This window comes from Pipra filicauda, unplaced genomic scaffold (genome assembly GCF_003945595.2).
Source record: "Pipra filicauda isolate LSUMZ 115617 unplaced genomic scaffold, ASM394559v2 scaffold3_size10097308_pilon, whole genome shotgun sequence".
NCBI lineage: Eukaryota > Metazoa > Chordata > Aves > Passeriformes > Pipridae > Pipra > Pipra filicauda.
In genome coordinates this window covers 9,990,487-10,010,777 of record NW_024104532.1, presented here as the reverse complement: position 1 = coordinate 10,010,777, position 20,291 = coordinate 9,990,487, and the positions used below count along the sequence as shown (strand labels likewise).

At 42.9% G+C, this 20,291-nt stretch overlaps 1 protein-coding gene across 11 annotated transcripts in view; it reads right to left on the bottom strand.

Annotated features, from left to right (window-relative positions):
- Positions 1–20,291, bottom strand: part of LOC113990713 (ankyrin repeat and KH domain-containing protein 1-like) — a 99,896-nt gene that overhangs the window by 27,131 nt on the left and 52,474 nt on the right. For all 11 annotated transcript variants that reach the window (XM_039385186.1, XM_027726414.2, XM_027726382.2 and 8 more), the window contains exons 11-18: positions 19,892–19,979; positions 19,155–19,282; positions 18,847–18,990; positions 18,110–18,212; positions 9,070–9,813; positions 1,725–1,870; positions 1,466–1,577; positions 488–633 (exon numbers count right to left, since the gene is read on the bottom strand). In XM_039385186.1, the coding sequence (XP_039241120.1) occupies positions 488–633; positions 1,466–1,577; positions 1,725–1,870; positions 9,070–9,813; positions 18,110–18,212; positions 18,847–18,990; positions 19,155–19,282; positions 19,892–19,979 (1,611 nt within the window). The remainder of the gene's footprint in view (positions 1–487; positions 634–1,465; positions 1,578–1,724; positions 1,871–9,069; positions 9,814–18,109; positions 18,213–18,846; positions 18,991–19,154; positions 19,283–19,891; positions 19,980–20,291) is intronic.

Genomic DNA, 20,291 nt, shown 5'->3' with positions numbered 1-20,291 from the left:
AAAGTGACATCCTTAAAAGCCTGGTGCAATGTGCCCTGCATTGCATCTGCACTCATCAGCCCCAAAGACATATACTGCCCACACAAAATTCCAGTTCCTGTCCCTGCACCAGCTGTTTCAGTTTTGAGAGCAGGAAGATGCATAAGGGAAGTGTTCAGTGAATAAAGTTATTCAATAAACATCTCTGCTGCCCTCACAGGAGTCCTTACCTTGTGAGGACACACTGACTGAAGACAAGTGATCACAAGTGACCACAACCATTAGCTAACAAAACTGGGACAGGGCAGGGGAGGGAAGAAAAAAAGCCTTAAATTTCTTCTTCCTTTCTTGGAAGAAGAAAAGGCCTTAAATTAGTTACACTTAACACAGGTGAAAAACCTTCCAGAAAAAAAGAAGGATTTATCATCAACAGAAGAACCCCAATTCTGCACAAATAAAAACTATCCACAAGTAACAACTCAAGCCCTTTGAGGACACGTGTCTGTACCTCCTGGCGTCCACCAGAGCATGCCAAGGAAAGCGGAGTATCCTTTGTGCGCTCGGACTGTGCTTCAATATCCCCACCTTTGTCCAGAAGAATTTCCACGACACCAACATGTCCAGCAGTTGCAGCCAGAATCAAAGGCGTAAAACCTAGTGATGTGACATGGTGTTAGAAGCAGCCTTGAGTATCTCACAAGTGTTATTAAGGAGCAGAAATGCACAAAAGGGTTAATTCGTAATGAATTCTATTGTTCAGGTATGTCTTCCTCAGACTGGGGGTTTCCTGGCGTAGGCCACAACCTCAGAGCCTTTCCCAAACCTCTTTTGCCCCTGTCACGGGCTCTGATTCCAAGGCTCTGATTCCAACGAAAGGTTCTGCAAAAAAAAATCTAGACAGTGCTTGCAATGACCAGTTTGGATTAAGTTCCAACCAACTCCCCTCTCTGGAGAAGCCACGGTTTTCTGCTTAATTCCTATTCAATGAAGCTCCAAGCAGTGACCCCATCTGCCCTGCGTGTGTTGCTGGTTGCCAGTGGTCAGTGTGAGCTCCAAGGTGTGTGGTGTGATGGTTTTGCCCTCTCAGCTTTAAAAGATTGGAGATTTTGTTGAACTCTGTTACCGAGAACAACGATACCCAACCTGACAATAATCCTTCAGCTCTGTCAGCCAAGGTTGGATGGTTACCCCATCAGCCCTGGTTTGCCAAGGTTTTTTGCAGGGAGTGAATCACAAAGCCCAAAGTGCCCCACGTTTCCCAAATGTGCTTAAGATCCCACTCAGGTGAATATCCTTTCAGAAATGCAGGCAGAAGTGCACGCAGTGTCACTGGCTTTGTGTGGCACGTGAAGTGCAAGAACACATTTTTTTTGCAAGCTCTGGTAACGTTCTGAAGCAACGAATCCCAAATACCATTTTGAAGTTGGCTGTTTCACGCTGCAGTTCGTGCTCCAACTGTGCTACTGTTCTAACTGTTTCAACTCACCTTTCTTGTCTCTGTGTTCAATGTTGGCACCACGGGCGATCAGCACGGACACGAGTTCCTCGTGCCCTCCCGCGCACGCCAGGGTCAGAGCAGTGTCGTGATTACTCTCAGTCTGCATGGGGAAAGGGGGAAGAAACAGAGACTCAGAAATTAAAAACAAAGAGAACTTTAATAATTCTACCACAGCACTTAGATTAATTTTTTTTTTTTCCCCCCTCTCAGGAAGCAAATGCACTCCAACCCAGCTGCCATGACTCACATGTGCATCGATGTCCACTGAGGGGTACATGGGGAGCACGGACTGGGAGGGCACATTGCTCGGTGCCTGCGGGCAGGGCTCGGGCGTCGGGGACTCTGTAGTGTGCGAGGAGCTGGTGGAGCCACTGGGCACTCTGCTGTTCACAGCTGAAAAGTAACACCAGCTTGTTAATCCACCCTCAGGAATGTCGTATCTTTATACGAAAAATATTAAGTCCCGTAAGACTGCAATGGTGTAATATCAAAACAGTAACGAGGGGGGGGAACAAATTAAGTGTTCCTACAAACAAAAAGCAGCTTTCCAGCAGTTAAACGGTGTAAGCATCATCTCCAAACTGTGGTAAGTTAGGAAATAATTTTATGAATTAGTCTGTATGCATTACAAGTGTGAATTATGAAGGTGATTAGTTATCCTTTTCGAATTGTAACCTTCACTGTTAAGAGTTCAATCATATGCTCAGTCTAAACAGGCAAATGATTTATCACTAGCACACAACCTAATGTTCAGAAATACAGACTTATTCTGGACTTTCAAAATTTTTCATGTAAAGGTTAGTGCACACAGCCTCCAGAGAAGGTTTTCAGAGCAAGATGACTGACAGCAACTCCCACTATTAATCATGTCTCAGAGTTAAACCAACCCAGGAAGGCAGAAGGGAAGCAGACAGGAGGGGGCAGTCAACAAAAACAAGAAAGCTGAAAACTGTGCTCCCTAAAATTTATTCTGATTGATGCACAGTGGGTAAAAGATGTCATCCTGAAGATCCAGCGCAGCTCAGCAACACAGGGAATGCAACTTTATCTTATTTTTAAAAAATAACAGTTTTTAAAAAAATAGATAACTGAGAATTGGATTTTTTCCACCTAGTTTTAAATGAACAAGCAGAGAAATCTCCCTGCACTTATCCACTATGGGGCCAGGACCTCTGCCTGCCTCTGTAGCCAGATGAGAAACCAAGAAGAGCCTGGATCCCTGAAGGCTCAGCTGGGATTACCTGCCAGGAAAGTCTAACACACCTACACACTCATTCCATGTGCTCTTTAGTCACAGTAATTCCTGCTGATAGAGCAGCTGGATTTGACAAGTACTGTCACTGCTGGATTGCCAAATGTCTCTATTGTGTGGCCTCATCAGACAGAGCACCCGGTGAGCTTTAGTTATTCCAAAACACAGAGTATTTTGCAGTACTTCTGGAAGAAGCAGCTGAAGGAAAACACTAACAACTACAGGTCAGAAATAAGCTGCAGCATTTTGCTTTTGTCCAAGTGTTTCAAGCATTAAATGAAGATGAAGGATGAACTCAAACCTGTGTATGACTTAAGAGGAAAATTTTGCCAACCTTTCCCAGCTCAACCTTACTCATTCCATTGACAAATTACACACCAGCAATTACTCACAGGAAAATAGTGTAGGTGGAAAAGTCCTAGAAAATCCCCAACACAACCACTAATACTCTAATTCAGCCTGTGTGTGACAAAGGAAACACAGACCAGAGCACAGTTAGATGGGTCCCTTCCATTGGGTTCTGGAAACTTGGGGAGGGCTGTCACTGAAATTTGGGAAGATGGCAGTTTCCAGCTGTATTTTTTAAGTAAAGCATCCTCCTCTGTGCATCAGCAAAACCAGCATTAACATTTGGTCACCACATTTGAACAACAAAGTACTGGATCTGAATTCCCTTTACAACCTTCACGAGCAAACCAGGTTTGTAGCAAAAGTTTCAAGTACAAAAGCTCCCACTTCATCTGCTCGCTATGGATTTACCACTTACAGCAGCAAATGGGTATTAATTAATGTAATACAATTGTCTTCCTGCTCCATGCACTGAAGTGCATGGTAATAACTGGATTTCTAAAGATTATTCCTTCCAAAATACAAGACACCAAATCACCCTGTTAAGGACTTTTGTGAAATCAAGCTGGTCCTTCCTCAGGGAAGACACTGGCTCAATGTTTTCAGATTCTTGTAACTACAGATACATGTAAAACCACGTGCATGTGCTGTGCATGCAGAGCAAGGTGTGTACTGGAGCCAGTTTAAGGGTCCTTAATGTAAAATATTCAGTGTTGCTGTCACAGGTTCCACAAATTCTCTATATTTCACAACCATGACTGAAAATGTCCAAGTATTTCCTGCATACTTCAGATTTTCATCATGTGCTTAAAACATGTGAGTGTGTGTTAAGCACTTCACGTGCACGGTAACAACAATGTCAAACGGGAGAGAGAACACCAAAGGCAGCAGAAATGCACAGAAACCCTGCACTGATACCCCAATTAAAATAAAATCTAACAACAAATATTCCTAACAATGCCCACCATTTAATTATCCCCTCTATAACTGCCAAGTTTACAGAATTGCAGGATCTTTCAAACGGTCGATTTTTATTCCCTCAGTGTGATTAGCAAGATGGGCCCGTGGAGCAAAACACACCTGAGAACTTCTGCCTCCAGTTCCATGGGGCTGATTTAGCTCAGCCCAAGTTACACAGCAAAATACAGATTTTTAACTTAAAGATGACCTTGCAGCAATGGTTCCAATGTGGCATTAATGTGGAATGGCTGTGGAACCACAGCTCAGCAGTGAGGGCAGCACTGGCACTGCCTGTGACTCCAAGGAAAGGCTGGCTGGAGGGGCTAAACCCACCATGGCTCCAAGGAAAGGCTGTCTGGAGGGGATAAACCCACCATGACTCCAAGGAAAGGCTGGCTGGAGGGGATAAACCCACCATGGTTCCAAGGAAAGGCTGGCTGGAGGGGCTAAACCCACCATGACTCCAAGGAAAGGCTGGTTGGAGGGGCTAAACCCACCATGGCTCCAAGGAAAGGCTGGCTGGAGGGGCTAAACCCACCATGGCTGCAAGGAAAGGCTGGCTGGAGGGGACAGACCCAACTGAGGTGGATGAGCACCTGCAGCATCTCTACACCAAGTTAAAATCAGTGGCTTTCGCCCTCTGAGGAGAAAAGGGGAGAACTTTCCAACATGCAGATTGCTTCCTACTGAAGAGGTGTTTTGTCTTCACACCAGGAAGGGCACTGATAGACACAATGATAGTCAGGCTTTGATTAAAAATTTCAAAAAAATTCATTTTCGGAATGTGATCTTCACATATTGCTAGTTTTGTGACATAGGTTTTAGATGTTCCCATAGGCCTCAGTATTTAAAAGATTTGTTTAAAAAAAAAAGTTATCCTACACACGACAAAATCCAGGTTTCCTCACATGCTATGAAGGGCTTGCAATGTTCCCAAGGGTCTGTCTTTGTATCAGTGTGAAGCTGAACACCGGCCTCCAAAGACATGGGTGAGTATTTCCCAAAGTTATGATAAAATATCAAAGGAAACATAAGCAAAGCAACAGAAAGCAAGAACTCGGTATTTTATCCAATATAACTCTGGATGCATTTACAGAACCTGGAGCAAAGCTCTGGATGAGATTTCAGCTGCAGCCTGAAACTCTGTCTACCCAACTGCTGCCGTGCCGTGAGCATGGACATTCAGGAACACTGGGCTTGGATTTCCCTTCCCCTATCCTCAAAGCAACTGGGATTTTTAGGACAAAGAGCACCATCCTTTTTCATGCCTGAGCAGCCTTTTAGCCTGTCCATGCAGCTCCTCAGTAACCTGCTACTGCACAGAGGCTTTGGCACGTTGGTAACTGCAGCTCCTTTCATGAGTCACCATTTCTCACTCCAGATTATCCCAGGAACCAGTTTTACTCCAAACACCAATCCTAAACACAGTAACTCAGATGGCACCTTCCAAATCCTTACCATAATTCTGTATCACTGACTACAACCAAAATTTCAAAACTGAATAAGTTTCTCAAAAGACACCTGAAATTTCAGTTTAGAAACATGAGCTCACAGGAGGAAAGTGGGACAGAAGCCTAAAAATACCAACTGAGTAAAACAAAGAGAAATAAAAATATTTCAACTAAAGACAAAGCCCAGCAACAGAGAAAAGAAAGTTCCTCATCTTTGATACTCTAAACCAGAAAAAAAGCCTCAATTCAGATACTGCCAACTAAGAAATCTACTACAGTAAATGAAGAACTTGAACTGAAATGAAGCTCCAACAAGAGACTACAAGAAACCAAATACTGAGTAATGAAAATGGTAGATGTGTTCCAAACTAATTTATTGCTTTCCCACTCTAAACTGCACCATGTCTCTGTCTCTTTAGTAAACCTGATTTTGACTTGTAGTAAGTCACATCTTCAGCACAGGATTAGGTGCAAGATTTTAGCATCAGCACATCTAAAAATTCCATTACAACCAAAACATTCTGGAGTGGAAAGAGATGCTTTGTTTTTAGGTTTTAGCTGACTTTCCAAAAGGTACTTGGGTACCTCTGTGTAGCTTTTTGAAAGATGGGACACAGGTACATACCTGCCCATGACTCACTGCCAGGCAGGTGCCACTTTGCACTTTGACATCCACAACCTCAACAACTCAGCCAGCAGACTGTGCCAGCAGACACAGAGAAATGATAAGATAAACACTCCATTTATGTATGTTTTCGCTGTTAAGTTGGTCAGCAAAATACAGATTTGTGGCTTTACAGAAATGCAAGTTCTCCCTTACAACTGGTCCCAACTGGGGCTTGGAAAAATTTGCCTCTTGCAATGTAAGATCACAGAATGGCTTGGGCTGGAAGGGACCTTGAAGATCATCGTGTTCCACCCCCTGCCATGGGCAGGGACACCTCCCACTAGCCCAGGTTGCCTCAAGCCCGTCCAACCTGGCCTTGGACACCTCCAGGGATGGGGCAGCCACAGCTTCTCTGGGCAACCTGTGCCAGGGCCTCCCCACCCTCCCAGGGAAGGATTTCTCCCTAATATCCCCTCTAACCCTGCCCTCTGGCAGTGTGGAGCCATCCCCCCCCGTCCTGTCACTCCAGGCCCTTGTTCAAAGTCTCTCTCCAGCTCTCTTGGAGCCCCTTTAGGCACTGGAAAGGGCTGTAAGGTCTCCCCAAATCCTTCTCTTCTCCAGGCTGAACACCCCCAGCCATCCCACCCCGTCTCCAGCCTTGGACCATCTCCTCTGGATATCACCACTGGTATGAGCAACAGGAAAAGCTATTCCAGGGCAGAGGGAAAAGGCATTTCTGTTCCTCTGAAGCAGCCCCCATCCAAACTGGAATACTCAGCAGGAATAGAAATGTTCATACCTCTTGAAACCCAGAGTCACCCACCACCATCACAACAGCTCCAGCAGTGGGATTAAGGGGACAAAACCTCCCTAAAATCAAAATTTCCCATGCACAAGCCCCTGAACCATTTTACCTGGATCTGTAGCACACACGTAAAAATCAGTTCTTGTAACAGTTTCTACTGGTCAGAATGTCTTTAAAAAATTAAGGACTAATTGGCAAGTTTGTGGAAAAAAGTGCACTTTGAATACGGATCAAAGAGTTCAGAGTATGAGTAGGGAAGTTTACAGTTCATTTATACATGGACACAATCTTACTCTATCTCAGATTTATAATTTCCCTGGGGATCACTTTCACACAGTCTGGATTTAAAAACTGAGAAAATTATCTATCTCCCAACAATTTTTTTGGGGAAGGGAGAAAAGTAAAAGAAACTCAGGAATTTCAAGAAGAAAATATATTTCAATGAAGCAACATCAACACACTTTTGCAGAAGCCTCTGTAATTCGCCAGCTGAAGTTTCCTTGAGTTGCATTTCTGTAAATGTACTTTCTAATAGTTGCAGAAGAGGGTGCTATTTGTAGTTACTTTTGAAATCAGTAAATCTCACTTCTTAGCATAAAAAAAGTCTTTAATTACTGAGCAAAACCAGTAACCAGTTTCAGAAAATGAACCAATATCTATCCAAGGGCTTTTTAATGATTTTTAAGATGGTTTTTCTGGTTGTTTGCAATCTTTTTTTGCCCAGCAGAGTTCTCACACTGCAGCACTTTTCATTGTGGGGGCATTGGATGTAACACAAGTTGCTGACCACGAGGGGGTACAGACTCCAGAGCCTCGTGCCACACACGTTCAACTTTCTGCAACTACTCCGACGATCAAGACCTCGCTGATCATGCTTTGCATTAACCATTCAAATTTTCCTCCTCACCCACTCCAGTACTAAAATTTTGAGTAATAAAAATTGAGAATGTTTTAATGTTGGCCGAGTATTCTGAAGAGCACCACGGAGCAGATGCCAGAAGAGGGGGAACTAACACCAATGCTCTACAAAACAAGAGGCTTTACTGGAATTACACCAGCGAGCAGATGGGAGTGGTACCAGCACCCCACACTCCTCCACTGCCTGTGGGTTCCATGGGAGGTTGCAAAGTCACAGGTGGTCTCAACTTGCATGAGCTTGATGCAATTGCCATTCCAAAGGCTCCCAGGAATGGCTGGCCACAGATCTCACCAACACTTCTACAGCCTCGACATAAACTTCAGAGGACAGGGCACCAACCATGAAACGGGAAGGGCAGGGGGGGACAGACAGGAAAATAATGGGCAGGGGCACAGGCACAAGGCACAAAGAAAAGTTGAAAAACACTGAATTAAAAAAGAAAAAAAAGCAAAACTACAGACCAAACAACACTGGCTATATCCTACATACCTCCAGCAGCAAACCTCAATCCTAGTCAAATCCACGAAATGAAGTGACCCAAAGTGATCCCTCTTTTTGCACGAGGGGACTCAAACACCCCGATGTGTGGGAACTCTCACTCCTCTTCACACTGTATCAACACTTGGAAGGATGTTGGGGTTTTTGCTTTTCCTCCAGCTAACAGGACACGTTTTTGCCATGTGGAACATCTAACCAGCAGATATTCCCATACAACCAGGTTTTAGGGGGGACTCTGCAAACATAAGTCATCACAGAACGGAGCACTTGTGTGTGGATTCCAGGCTGTGTTTAAGCTCCAGCAGCAAGGAGAGGGGCACATTTGTCCTTACAAGTGACAGCAATTTGGTTTTTTTCTAGAGATGACTATCACATGGAAGAAAGTCACTGAGGTATAAGCCTGCACAGAAAATTCTACAGAAGATACAAATCTGCCATGCTTTCTGGTTTCCTAATGGGCACTACGAATGACGAGGCTTTATAAAGAAGCACAGAAAAAGATGAGGCCAAAGGGGCTAAAACAGGTGTCCAGTACAGGAAGTTTTGCACTTTGGAGAAAAAAAAAAAAAGGTATTTAAAAGTCTCATGTTAGAATTGGAAGTCACTGTTAGGATTAATAGCACTAATCAGGAACTTCATTCTCAAGCAAGTATTCCCAAACTGGAAAACCCCAAGACGTATTTGGAGGGAAGGAGAGAGAGGGAAACTGAGCACACAAATTAATGCAAAAATAGGTATATTTCTTAACCCACCTGCTATTAGGTCATCAAGAGTGTCGGTAAGCGTCTGTGCTGGAGTGGCAACCATTAATCCGTCTGGTTCTTGAACTAAGAGCCCCTGCCCAGCAATTTGCTGCTGCTGTCCTACATTCTGCTGATTCCCTAATGCTTTCTGAAGTTCAAGAGACTCTGTCCCATTATAACCTAAGTTACCAGAAAAATTACATTGCGGTGCTGGCAAAGGCTGGATGGGGACAAACTCTATTTGTTCAGCAGGTGGTGGAGACTGGTGTTGCTCGTCATCTTTAGACAAGATTGTGTCAACCTGAGGTAACCCTGAAAAGTTATCCTCTGGCAGACCCTTATCGGCTTCCACTTCTGGGAAGACCCCTGTAAGTGAGCACTGCTGCTGCAGGGCAGGTGGTGTGTCTGTCTGACCTTTGGTCTCCAAATATTCTTTGGTAAACTGCTGTTGGGTTTTCATCTGCAACTGCCTTTCCACCTTCTGCAGCTCCTTCAATATTTTCTTCTTCTTCTGTACTTGTTCTTCTCTGTTCTTTTTAAGTTCTTCAATCTTATCTTTATTTAAAGGTTCACCTTGAATTAATTCCAATGATTTAAGTTGTGCTTTTTCAATAGCACTAATTCTCTGTCCAAGTTCATTCAGCTTGCCTTCAGTCTCTTCTACTATGCATTCCAAAGGCTGGTATGGGTGAAAAGGTGGCAGTAGGTCCTTATCTGCTACCTGCAGGGAACTTGACTTCTGCTTGGATGCACCTAAGCACATGAAAAATGTTTGAAAAAATGCCATGCTGAAGATACCCCAAACCTCCCCTCTCACCCACCAAAAAAAAAAAAAAAAAAAAATTAAAAAAAAAATTAAAAAAATCTTTACAACTAACACTGCACATCTGGCAAAGCACAGAAAGGCAAACCCTACACTCCATGTTAAGACAAGAGAGGACAAAGAATATAGCTGGAATTTTCAATACTGATCCTCATGGCCCTTTGAACAGCTATTTTAATCTTAAGGAATAAGGAGCCTCTACAGTTTCTGACATACATGACAATGCACTTGGGAAGGGAAATCAGCAGGAAGAGCAAGGCAATTTACATAATTTACTGAGTTCCCAAAGTTCTTCTGTGTGTGCAGAGCAATTAAACTGAGAGTATTTTCCAGAGGCTGACTTCCAACAGCAAGTTTACAAATCTATAGTTGAGAGCAGACTAACCTGACAATAAGATCAGCACTTGGAACTGGGATTTCTCCAAACACCTTTACATTACCTTTACATTCACCTTCACATTCCAAACAGAATCTGCCACTGCAAACTTAGTGCATAAAAATGGATTGTGAAATTTTAGCACCTTTTTTAAAGTTCTGAGACAAAACTAACAACAACTTGCTCACCTCCCCCTCCAGTAACAAATGAACAATTCTATTCTATTCTGAACAATTCTATTAACAATTCACTATTGAGGCCTTAAAACTAACCTTCACCAAGGCCCACCAAGCCAGGGCAGCACTGCCTCAAGTGCTGACTGTCCTCAAGGAAACTCATGGCTGCTTTCCTGAAAGCCACATTTGGGAAACTCCACTCACATCTCGCTAAAAGGAATCTATCACGTGTTAAAATCTTAATTACGACTTCAGTGTCAGAAACTTTAATTAAAAATCTGGAAGGTTTTAGCCTGATCAAATAATTCCCTGCACTAAAACTCATTTGCTATACCCAAGCAGCGATATTTGAAGCCTCAGAAAAAAAGGGAAGAAAATTTGAAGGTTTACAGAGCAGACTTGTCCAATTAATCATTACAAGGGAACTAAAATTACGTACAGTTTGAGCCAGGGTTTAATAAAGTTACCTAAACATCACACAGTTAAGTCAAAGTCTGGATGCAAGAACTAGGTCCCAGATAAGTTACTAGCTCTGGAAGTATAAAGTTTCCTAAAACACAGTTTTATTTCTCTCTAGACCATCCTTCACCAAAACACTAATTCACAAATGACTTCATCTTGCATTGCTGTCAAAACAGGAGTCACACACACCTCACTCTGAAATGAACCTTTTTTGGAGGAACTAATTGTAAAAACAAACAAAGGTGAGGTTTTTCTCTTACAGAAATAGAATTGAACCAATTCTGTGCTGAATACCTTCACCAGACTTGCTGGAGTGAAAGCAAACTGTATCTAATTTTAGTGGGAAAAACAAGAACCTTATAACCCCAGGTAACAGCCCAACATCCCACAGCCACCCTTCAATAACCCCAGGTAACAGCCCGACATCCCACAGCCACTGGAGACCCTTCAGGATGCTCCTCCTCCAGCTCCACACTCTGGGCAGGTCAGTAGTTCCAGCTGAGCACCTCTCCCCACCACTACTATTATTTTGTCTCTGAAGCATAAATGAGCCCCCAGACCATTTCTCAGCAGAAGATAAGGAATTTGGGTGAAGTCCAGCAATCCCTTGCTCTGTGCTGGCTGCTGTAACCCATGGCTGTTTGGCTTTGTCCTGCACTCAGAGTTTACAGAGTTATCCTTCCATTTTAACCGGTGTAACTTATAAGTTTTTGAGACCACTCTTGAAATATGTATTTGCACTCACCAGAAAAGAAATCTCTGAAAGGATTGTCTGTATCTTTGTTTTGAAACTAAGCTGCTCCACTGCTGAAGCAGCAGAAACATTATAGTGACCAAACTGCAAATTCCCACCGCAGCTGAGATGGGAACCCTCTGCCCCGCTCTGTTCAGTGTCATCCCTAAGATTCCTGTGTCTGTCATTCCCATCCTAACACAAGGCATTCCCACAACCTGGCAGGTCTGGACAGCTTTCATTACTCTGTAGGAAAGAAGAGCTGCAGGGCAAAGAGCTCCCCAGAATAAAGTACTGATGTTGTCCCTCTCAAGTCTGACTTGGGGAGAAAACAAGCCTGGCATGGGAAAGCTTTTCTAGGAGCACAAGGGAAAGCAAAAAGGAGAAACACAACCCCACCTTGAGAGCTGGGCTGGGCAGAGGAGCCAGGGCTGGGCTCCCAGCAGGCAGCACATCCCAGACACAGTTCTGACCGGGAACCAGCAGGGAAAGATGGGAGAGTTTTGGAAAACAGGCGCTAGGACACCAGCAAGTGAAGAGCTGGGCTCTCAAGTTCCAGGAGAGGCAAGGAAATTTACTTTAATCAGCTTCTAATTGTTAGCAGGGCCACTTTTCAGGTTCCAGGTCACCCTTTCCAGGCCAGAAAACAGCTGCAACCTGTAACTGTGGGGAGACTGGAAGAGGATGAGGGGTAGGAAGAAAGATCTGCTAAACCCAACGTGTCCACCTGGACAGACAGGTCAGACCAGAGGTGGAGAAGACATTGTTGGTAGCTCTGAATATGCAAACACTGGGATAGAATATTATAGTCCTGGAAGGAGTGATTTCCTGGTTTATCCAAATCTCTTCTATATTACAATATCGTGACAACTACTGTGCCCATTTCAGTATGCAGTTATGAACAAGCCACTTTATACTTTCACTTCTGAAATACATAAGTGCAGTAAGACTTAAGAATCCAATCACAGGCCAGATAATAATCACTTCAACCTGTTTTTAAAATTTATTTTATACCTCTGTCTTTTGGGGCAAGCATCAGTCACACAACAACCTACCATAAAATCACATCTAGCAACATTAAGAAGCCAATCTGGCTAAAGCAACTGTTTTGGATACTTTTAGGAGACTTTTTGTTTAGTATGAAAACAAGTTGTTTAGACTGAAGATCACTGAAATCCACATGTTGCTACACAGATACCACCTGCCCCCAGGTACCAGGATTACAGGACAAAGGATTGTTCAGCTGTCAGAAAACCCAGAGTGGTTCTGGGCGTGCCAGGAAAGCCCCAGAGTAAGGAAAGGACCGTTTCCCAAATTATTTTGTGAACAGCATTTCCATATTCCCGCAGGTTCTGGTCCAACCCTGCCCAGCTAAACCTCACCATGATCCCTGCAGAGCATGCACATGTCTTCAGCCAAGTTTCTGACCAACATACAGGACTCAGGGTAAGATCTACTCTGCCCAAACACAGCTGCCCATCCCCTTCTCCCATGTCCACTCCCTCCAGGGAGGACAGGTGTTTCCTAAGGCAATCTCCTGTACTTCTCCCACACACTGCAGATCATCTCCCACAGACTCGAGTTGGAACAGCCTGTTGACCCTGATGAGCCTCTCCCAGGCATCATTCCTGGTCTCTGGAGCAGCCAGGAACATGCAGGGAGGACACCACGACCAGGTTTTAATGCCTCTGGCTGCAAACAACATTTAAAGGCCCTAAACATTGTGAGCAGGAGTTTGGGAAAAATACCCTTCAGTTTTGTACTCCTCAGGGTGGCTCTCCCAAGCAACTGAACTCTTCTAATTGAAATTTGCTTAGAACACATTCACTCTTTATAGTGTTGCTGCCTATAAACAAGTCTGACACCCTATTTCTTCCTGAGAGGTTATGATTCTCATAGAACTTGCTCTTCTAGCCCTGACTTATAATCCACAGAATGTCACTTCTCCCAAGATGGAACTAATTTATATGCCCTTTCAGTTTTGTTATATTTTACATTTTATGAAATGACATTCTGAGACTTGATGGTTCCTTAAGTTTCTGAAGTTGTTAAATGACAAAAAAGTGGATCCAAATCCAAACAGTTAAAGTCCAAAAGGTTTTCCCAGCATAAAAAAAAAAACAAACAAAAGAGTAAGAAAAAAGTCAGCTGTGTGATACACATCTGTCCATTCAGCTGGAGACCCTGTTACATAAATCTGTATGAACCACCATGTCATCTTTGTGCTCTGTTAACAGCATTGCTTGTCCACTGTTCTTGCACTTTAGGTTTTTTTCTTTTTAAAATCTGATTTCACTCAGAAGTTGACAGTTCAATTTGCAGTCTGCAATGAAAATTCACCAGCCTCATTAACAGGAGTAAGATGAACTCAATATTGAATTTTCATGCAAATACTGTGTTTAACTGTAAATTCATATCAGTCAGAAATTCAGCTCTAAGAACCTGGAGAAACAATCAGTAACTCCACATACATACAAGTGCAAAGTACAATATTATATAATCTGGCCAATTTGGCAAAAAAAATAGCCTACTTTTCCCAAGTAAATTCATCTGTTACATGGTTTTTAATACATACTGAATTCTTTATAAAGAAGAGGACAAGTGGTGGAAGGCTGAATGCTGAGATGAGTTTGTATTTTCACTATGTTCCTCCTGGAGCCACGGAGTAATTTTGCCAGTCTCTGCCACTTCTGCAGCTGTTTCTATGGAAAATTGCAGGGAACAGTTGCAATGCCATCCAACAGGCAACAGCTAAATGGATAAATCCAAGCCAAACTGAACTCAATTTTCAGCCATTCAAAAATTTGAGCTACTTTCCAATCTTAGTCTTCTTCCCAAGTTTCCTCTGGTGGCTTCATGGTATCTAACTGGAAAATTGCTAAGATGTAACTGAATTAGTCAGTGGTAAGGAGGTGACTGAGGCTTCAAAGGAGCAGAATTCCACAAACCACCATGAAAAGATTGTTCCACACTTGTGCTCCTGGGGACCTACACATGCCCTGGTGTTAAATCACCTGCCTGCACTGCTGAGGATTCACAGAGAAGAGCAGCAGAAGTCTTTAAGTCTACAAAGAAAGTGTTAGTAAAGTTTGAAAGCCAGGAGGCACAGACAGTGAAATCTCCCTTGGGAACTCCTCCCAGACTCCTGAGCCAGCTGCTGACCCAGGCAGGAGATTTCCAGGAGGAAGTGGTAAGAGTTGATCAGATGTTGAAGCACATGAAACAACGAGCAGGCAGCTGGACTGTGCAGTTGAGAAGTCTGGAAGAAGTCAGAATGGAAAAGCAGGAATACCAGCTCGCCTTTCTAATGCCTTCACCTCAGTGAAAGCCATATAATTTCCTAGTTTGGCTGTTAACCTGGCCTCTATTTCAATTAAATCACACAGTGTATCTCTGCCAGGATATACAACTCAGTATTAGGCATAAAAGTCAGATATTGGAGTAAAAAATATTAATTGAATTTGTAGCTGTTGAAGTTACACAGAGATGGTCTTTCTTTTCTTTCTCCACACCATCAGACTGTTAGAATTAGCACAGGGATCCAGGGAATACCATATATTGAGAGACTAACTTAGAAAGCCTACAGATTTCAAAAGGACTACTTGACTTTAAGGGAACTGTGACCTCCTTCATAGGGATTAAAGGCAGATGTGGGCAACTTTCACTTGAACAAACCTATTTGGTCTTGTGGAATTCTAAAAAAAAACCTGCACCCCAAACGAAAAACGCTGCAAGTTACTGCCCACAACAGTGGAAAAGTCTAATGACAGCATGTTGGCAGGTTGTAAGCACTCAGGCAAGGCCAATTAGTTAATTTGTAAGCACAATTCCAGAATAACTATGATCTAAAACAAATCTAGGGAAAAGCTTACAAACCCCCTGATATCTCAGTGTCCAAAAATAGACTGCTTTAAATTCTGATGTGTTGAAAAACACCTTACATTAGTCAAAAGCAGGTGCAGGTGGAGCTGCAGCACAGGGGGGTCACACAGGACAGACCCTCGGGCCTGCAGACACAGCACACTTTGGGTTTTCCATCCAAAAACCTCTTTGTGCTGAGCTGCTGCACCACAATTCCTGCTGAGCAATCCACAAGGGCAGCAGCAGGTACAACCTGCCAAGGAAGGGATGTCCTGCCTCTCCCCATGGAAGCACAGAGAGCTGGACTGCACTGGGATTTCATTTTACATGGACACAACAGACACATGACAAATAAAGTGTACTAAAACCAGTCCTTCCCAAGCAGGTAGGAGTTGAGGTCTGGTCAGTCCCATGAACTGCTTTTTCTTTCACCTGTTTTTTTCTTCAGTTCATTCCAAAGTACTATCTTGGCCTGCAACCTTTATCTAAGCCTCTCTGGATCCATTATCAGCTCTGAAGTGTTTCTTTTTTTCAGTTGCTAAACACTGATATTAAATCCTCTGCCAAAATAATTATTCAAATGGTAATGAGCCCATATGCCTTCTTGCTTTACTGAAGAATAATACTATAATTCAAAATCAGACCATCAATTTCTTTTGGAAAACCTCATGTCATATCTGACTTGTAACAATGACACTTAAATGTGTTCAAGTTTTACATCTGACTTGCCAAGACCTCCTCATAAAACAAGATGTCACTATTGTATTTCTTGCAAAACTCACACAGGTCCCTAAAAAATAAATCTTACTGTGCTGAGGCTGAGAAGGCAAAGTGCAGCTCCCCTGACTCCCAGTAGTTCATAATTTATACAAAAACTCAGGGGCTACTCCCAACTGAAGGCAAGCAATGTCTTCTCCAGGGTAAAGTATTTTGTTATGCAGGAACTTGACTGCTCCCCCCACCCTGGAAATAATGAACACACCTCAACTTTGCCTCCCAAGAAGTTTAGTGCTGAAGTCTGCTGGATTGAAGCCACGTGTGGGTAACAAGTCACAAATGGCAGCTCAGCACAGCACTGACTCTGCCCTGCAGTGAGCACACAGTGTTGAGCACAAAAACACCATTTCCCCGTAAAGACCTGAGGTACACGGGAGCTCTGCACACGGTTTTTGGGAATGCTGACACGTTTGGGATTGCTGCATCTCCCGAAATGCAGCACAGATGAGTTCTGCTGACATGCATGAAGCATGTCCTGAACCACCACTGCAAACAATGAGGTCTCTCTGTGCCAATCCCAACACCACAGTACTGCAAAAAAACACACCTAAGGATGTGCTGACATTGGCAATAAGGTGTTTGCAACGAGAGCTGTTTCCTAGACTGCAGTCAGCTATTTGCTTTTCGTAATTTGATTAAATAACAGGAAAATTTAAGCTTTTAACTTCAGTCTTCTGACTTGGCATCAACTAATCCCTCAGTGACTCCCAAGCACCACAAAACGTGCTCCCAGAACACTCCCACTCTGCAGTGCTAACAGGGATTGAACTGGAAGGGCTCATGTGCTGGTAAATAGCTTTCTGCAGGTTTATTTGAGCCACAAGTTGTATATTCTTTTCATTTGTTTGGTACTCTCATTTTTATGAAATCCAAAATTGTTGTACCTCCTAGGAAATGAGACAAAGTGCATCTGAGAGGTCACACACAAGGCATGGAGAGGGGCACGGCTGCACACTCAGACACCAGCAGGTACATGATGCTTTTCTTTATTCATTTGTGTCTCTAAGGGGTTTTTCTTTGTTTGTTTGTTTGTCCTGGAAGTGCTCAGTGCTTCCTCAAACAAAGGAATTAAGCAGATCTAGCTAACAGAGCTTTGGATACTGCAGTATTTAAGATCCCCATCCAAAACTGTAGATCATTAGGAGCTGCAGTTTGTAACTTTGCACTTCAGAATCTGCTTCTCTTTCTGAGCTGACTGAGCACCGGTGAAGAATTTGTTACCGAATTTGTTACAGTTGGAAACAAACTTCCTGAATGCCATTTAATGACTGCAAGTAGTTTTAACCAGTCAATTCAACCATGTTCAAAGCAAACCCCCTGATATTATGATTACTTACAAGAGAACTATTATTAACATACAACAAAAACTCTCCTGTAAAGTAGATCTGCATTGGCATTTTGCAGTGCCAACATGTTTGCACTGCTACTGTAGAAACAGAAAAAGGTTGATATATGAAGTTCATGGATAACAGCTGTAACTATTCTAGATGACCAATGCACAATATTCAAAAATTAACACCGCACCTAGAGTTGATGAACTTTTTTTTTATCAGTCTGCACTATGGCAGTTACCACAAGCATTTTCTTCCAAAAAATTAGAATAAGCATAATTCTAATAAATTAGAATGAGCATAATAAGATTAGAATAACCAGGGTTGCTATGCTGTAGAATGCAGGAAAATAAGCAAAAACTATGCACTATGAAAAATAGTTTTAAGTCATACTTCGTTAGAGGTGTTCAAGGACTGATGGGGGCTACACTATGCATAAGCTCTAATAAAATGGTCCCCAGTCTACCAGTTTCCAAACCACATATATTCTCTGAGGGGCTACATACTGACCTTTCACCACTCCCAAGAGAGGTGGGGAGTTCTCTTGAGGGGTTCTGTCAGGCTCCTGGGGAGGTACAACCATAGCGAGCGTATGCACCGGGACACGGGGAACCTTCAAACAGAGGCACAGACACACACTCAGCTAAAACACCTGCTGATGGACCAGACCTTGTGAAGTGTTGATACAGAGATACAGATCTACAGCACACACCAGTGCACCCTCCCCAAACTGTGCATGCTAAGCTACCTCTTGGTATGACCTGCCCTGAGCTATTTTATTGGGGATAATATGGCAAAGTTAACTGTGTTACTCTGCACGAAATCCCAAACTCCTCTAGGCTTTTATTCAACTAACTCCACTAGAAAGCTACCTCTCCCTGAAGAACTCTGAATTTACATAAAAAATTTCTTTCATATAACAAACAAAATCAGCAACACCATTTGAGGGGTGCTGTCACAAGGGCTTGGAACTGTTGAAACAAAATACTGAGCATACACAGACATAAAAATACTATTCTTTTGAGATTCTAGGTTTGGGACTATCCTGTCCAAGGAGCAGAAAAGGGAACAAAGTTCATGTGTTCTTCAGGTCCCTGCAGGTCACACCAACTCACTCTGTCATTGTCCTGCATGCAGACTTTTAAAAATGCCTTTTACTGTCTATGTTTACACCTAAATTAACTGCTAAGGAAGTGCCCATTTGCAGCATTGATGGTGCTATTTTAAGGAAACTCCTCATGCCTCACCTGAGACTGATCCTGAGATGGAGGTGTGAGCTGGGACAAGTCTGCTGCAGGAACTGACAACACGTTGTTGGGGTAATCCAGCAAGTAAGAAACCACATTTGTGTGTCCTCCCTTGGCGGCTTCGATGAGCATCGTTGAGCCATCCTGAAGTGAGAGTTGGGAAATAAAAAGCCAGAAGATGAGTTTTGCTCCCTGGTGTAGCACGTGAGACATGATTCTACGGTTTAAATTTGCAAATTTACTACTCCATTAATTGAGTTCTGTGGTTCTTTCAGTAGCTGTGGTAAGGGAGAGCTGTAAGGGGGTACCTTGAGCCGGTGAGTAGGATCTGCCCCGTGAGCCAGGAGGAGCTCGACCACGGCCAGGTGACCTCCAGCACAGGCCAGGGACACCACTGTGTGATCATTGTTGGCTGTAGCCCTGTTCACGTTGGCACCTGGAAAGAGATGATCTTGGAATTAGACACGAGGAAATTCTGTCCAAAAGAAAGTTTCAACAAATACTGTATTTTGTGGAATAGAGATAAACTTTACTCTTCTAATCTTATTATTTCTTACACGCTTCTAAAGCAAGGGATTTTCAATAACTGATTGGCTTCTACACACCCCCCTCCTCCTCACCTTGGGAAGACAAGGCAGCTAAAACAGTAACAGTGGGCTTGGAAGTGGTAAGAGAAAGGGAACACAACTTCCAAATGTTCATTCTAAGCATTGAACAGCATCACTACGTGGTGCAATTGCTACTGTTTCAGGTTCTATTTGCTGTATTTTTTCTGAAGGAGGGAGTGATTTTTTTAAGAAACTAAAATATTTACTGTGCTTCAAATCTCTCTATTAATTTATACAACAGAGTAGGAACAGTAACTAGCAAAATATTTTGTGATTCATTCTATCATGAGTTACATGAAATTCAAAAAACCCTTAAGGGTTTGACAAATGCCCTTGTACACTTAACCAGAACAATTGTGAACATGGATCACAAACATGCAAGCATTGTAAAGTGGCATTTTAAGTTTTTTAAACAGTTATTAAAACTAGTATTTTACCTTTGCTAATAAGGAATTGCACAGTGCATAAATGACCAGCTCGTGCAGCCTTCATGAGTGGGGTTCTCCCACCTTCAGATTCATGCTCCTAAGGAAGAAAAAACAGATGTACAAATGGTCAAAAAATATATCACTGTTTCAGCTTTTGAGGTTTCTTGTGATGGGACCAGAAGTACCTGTCTCAGTAGATCTATAAGCTGGCTATAATAAATATAAACTGACTGGAGTTGATTTTCATCTTACCTTAAATACTAAATTACACCATCAAAAAGAGGTATCACACCAAGAAGTTTCCCTCCTTACACACCCCTTTGTATTTCAGTGTTCAAACACTTAACATATAAGAGAACAGTAACTTTTCTCCTCAAAAAGGAAGGAGTATTTAACATTAATATCACCC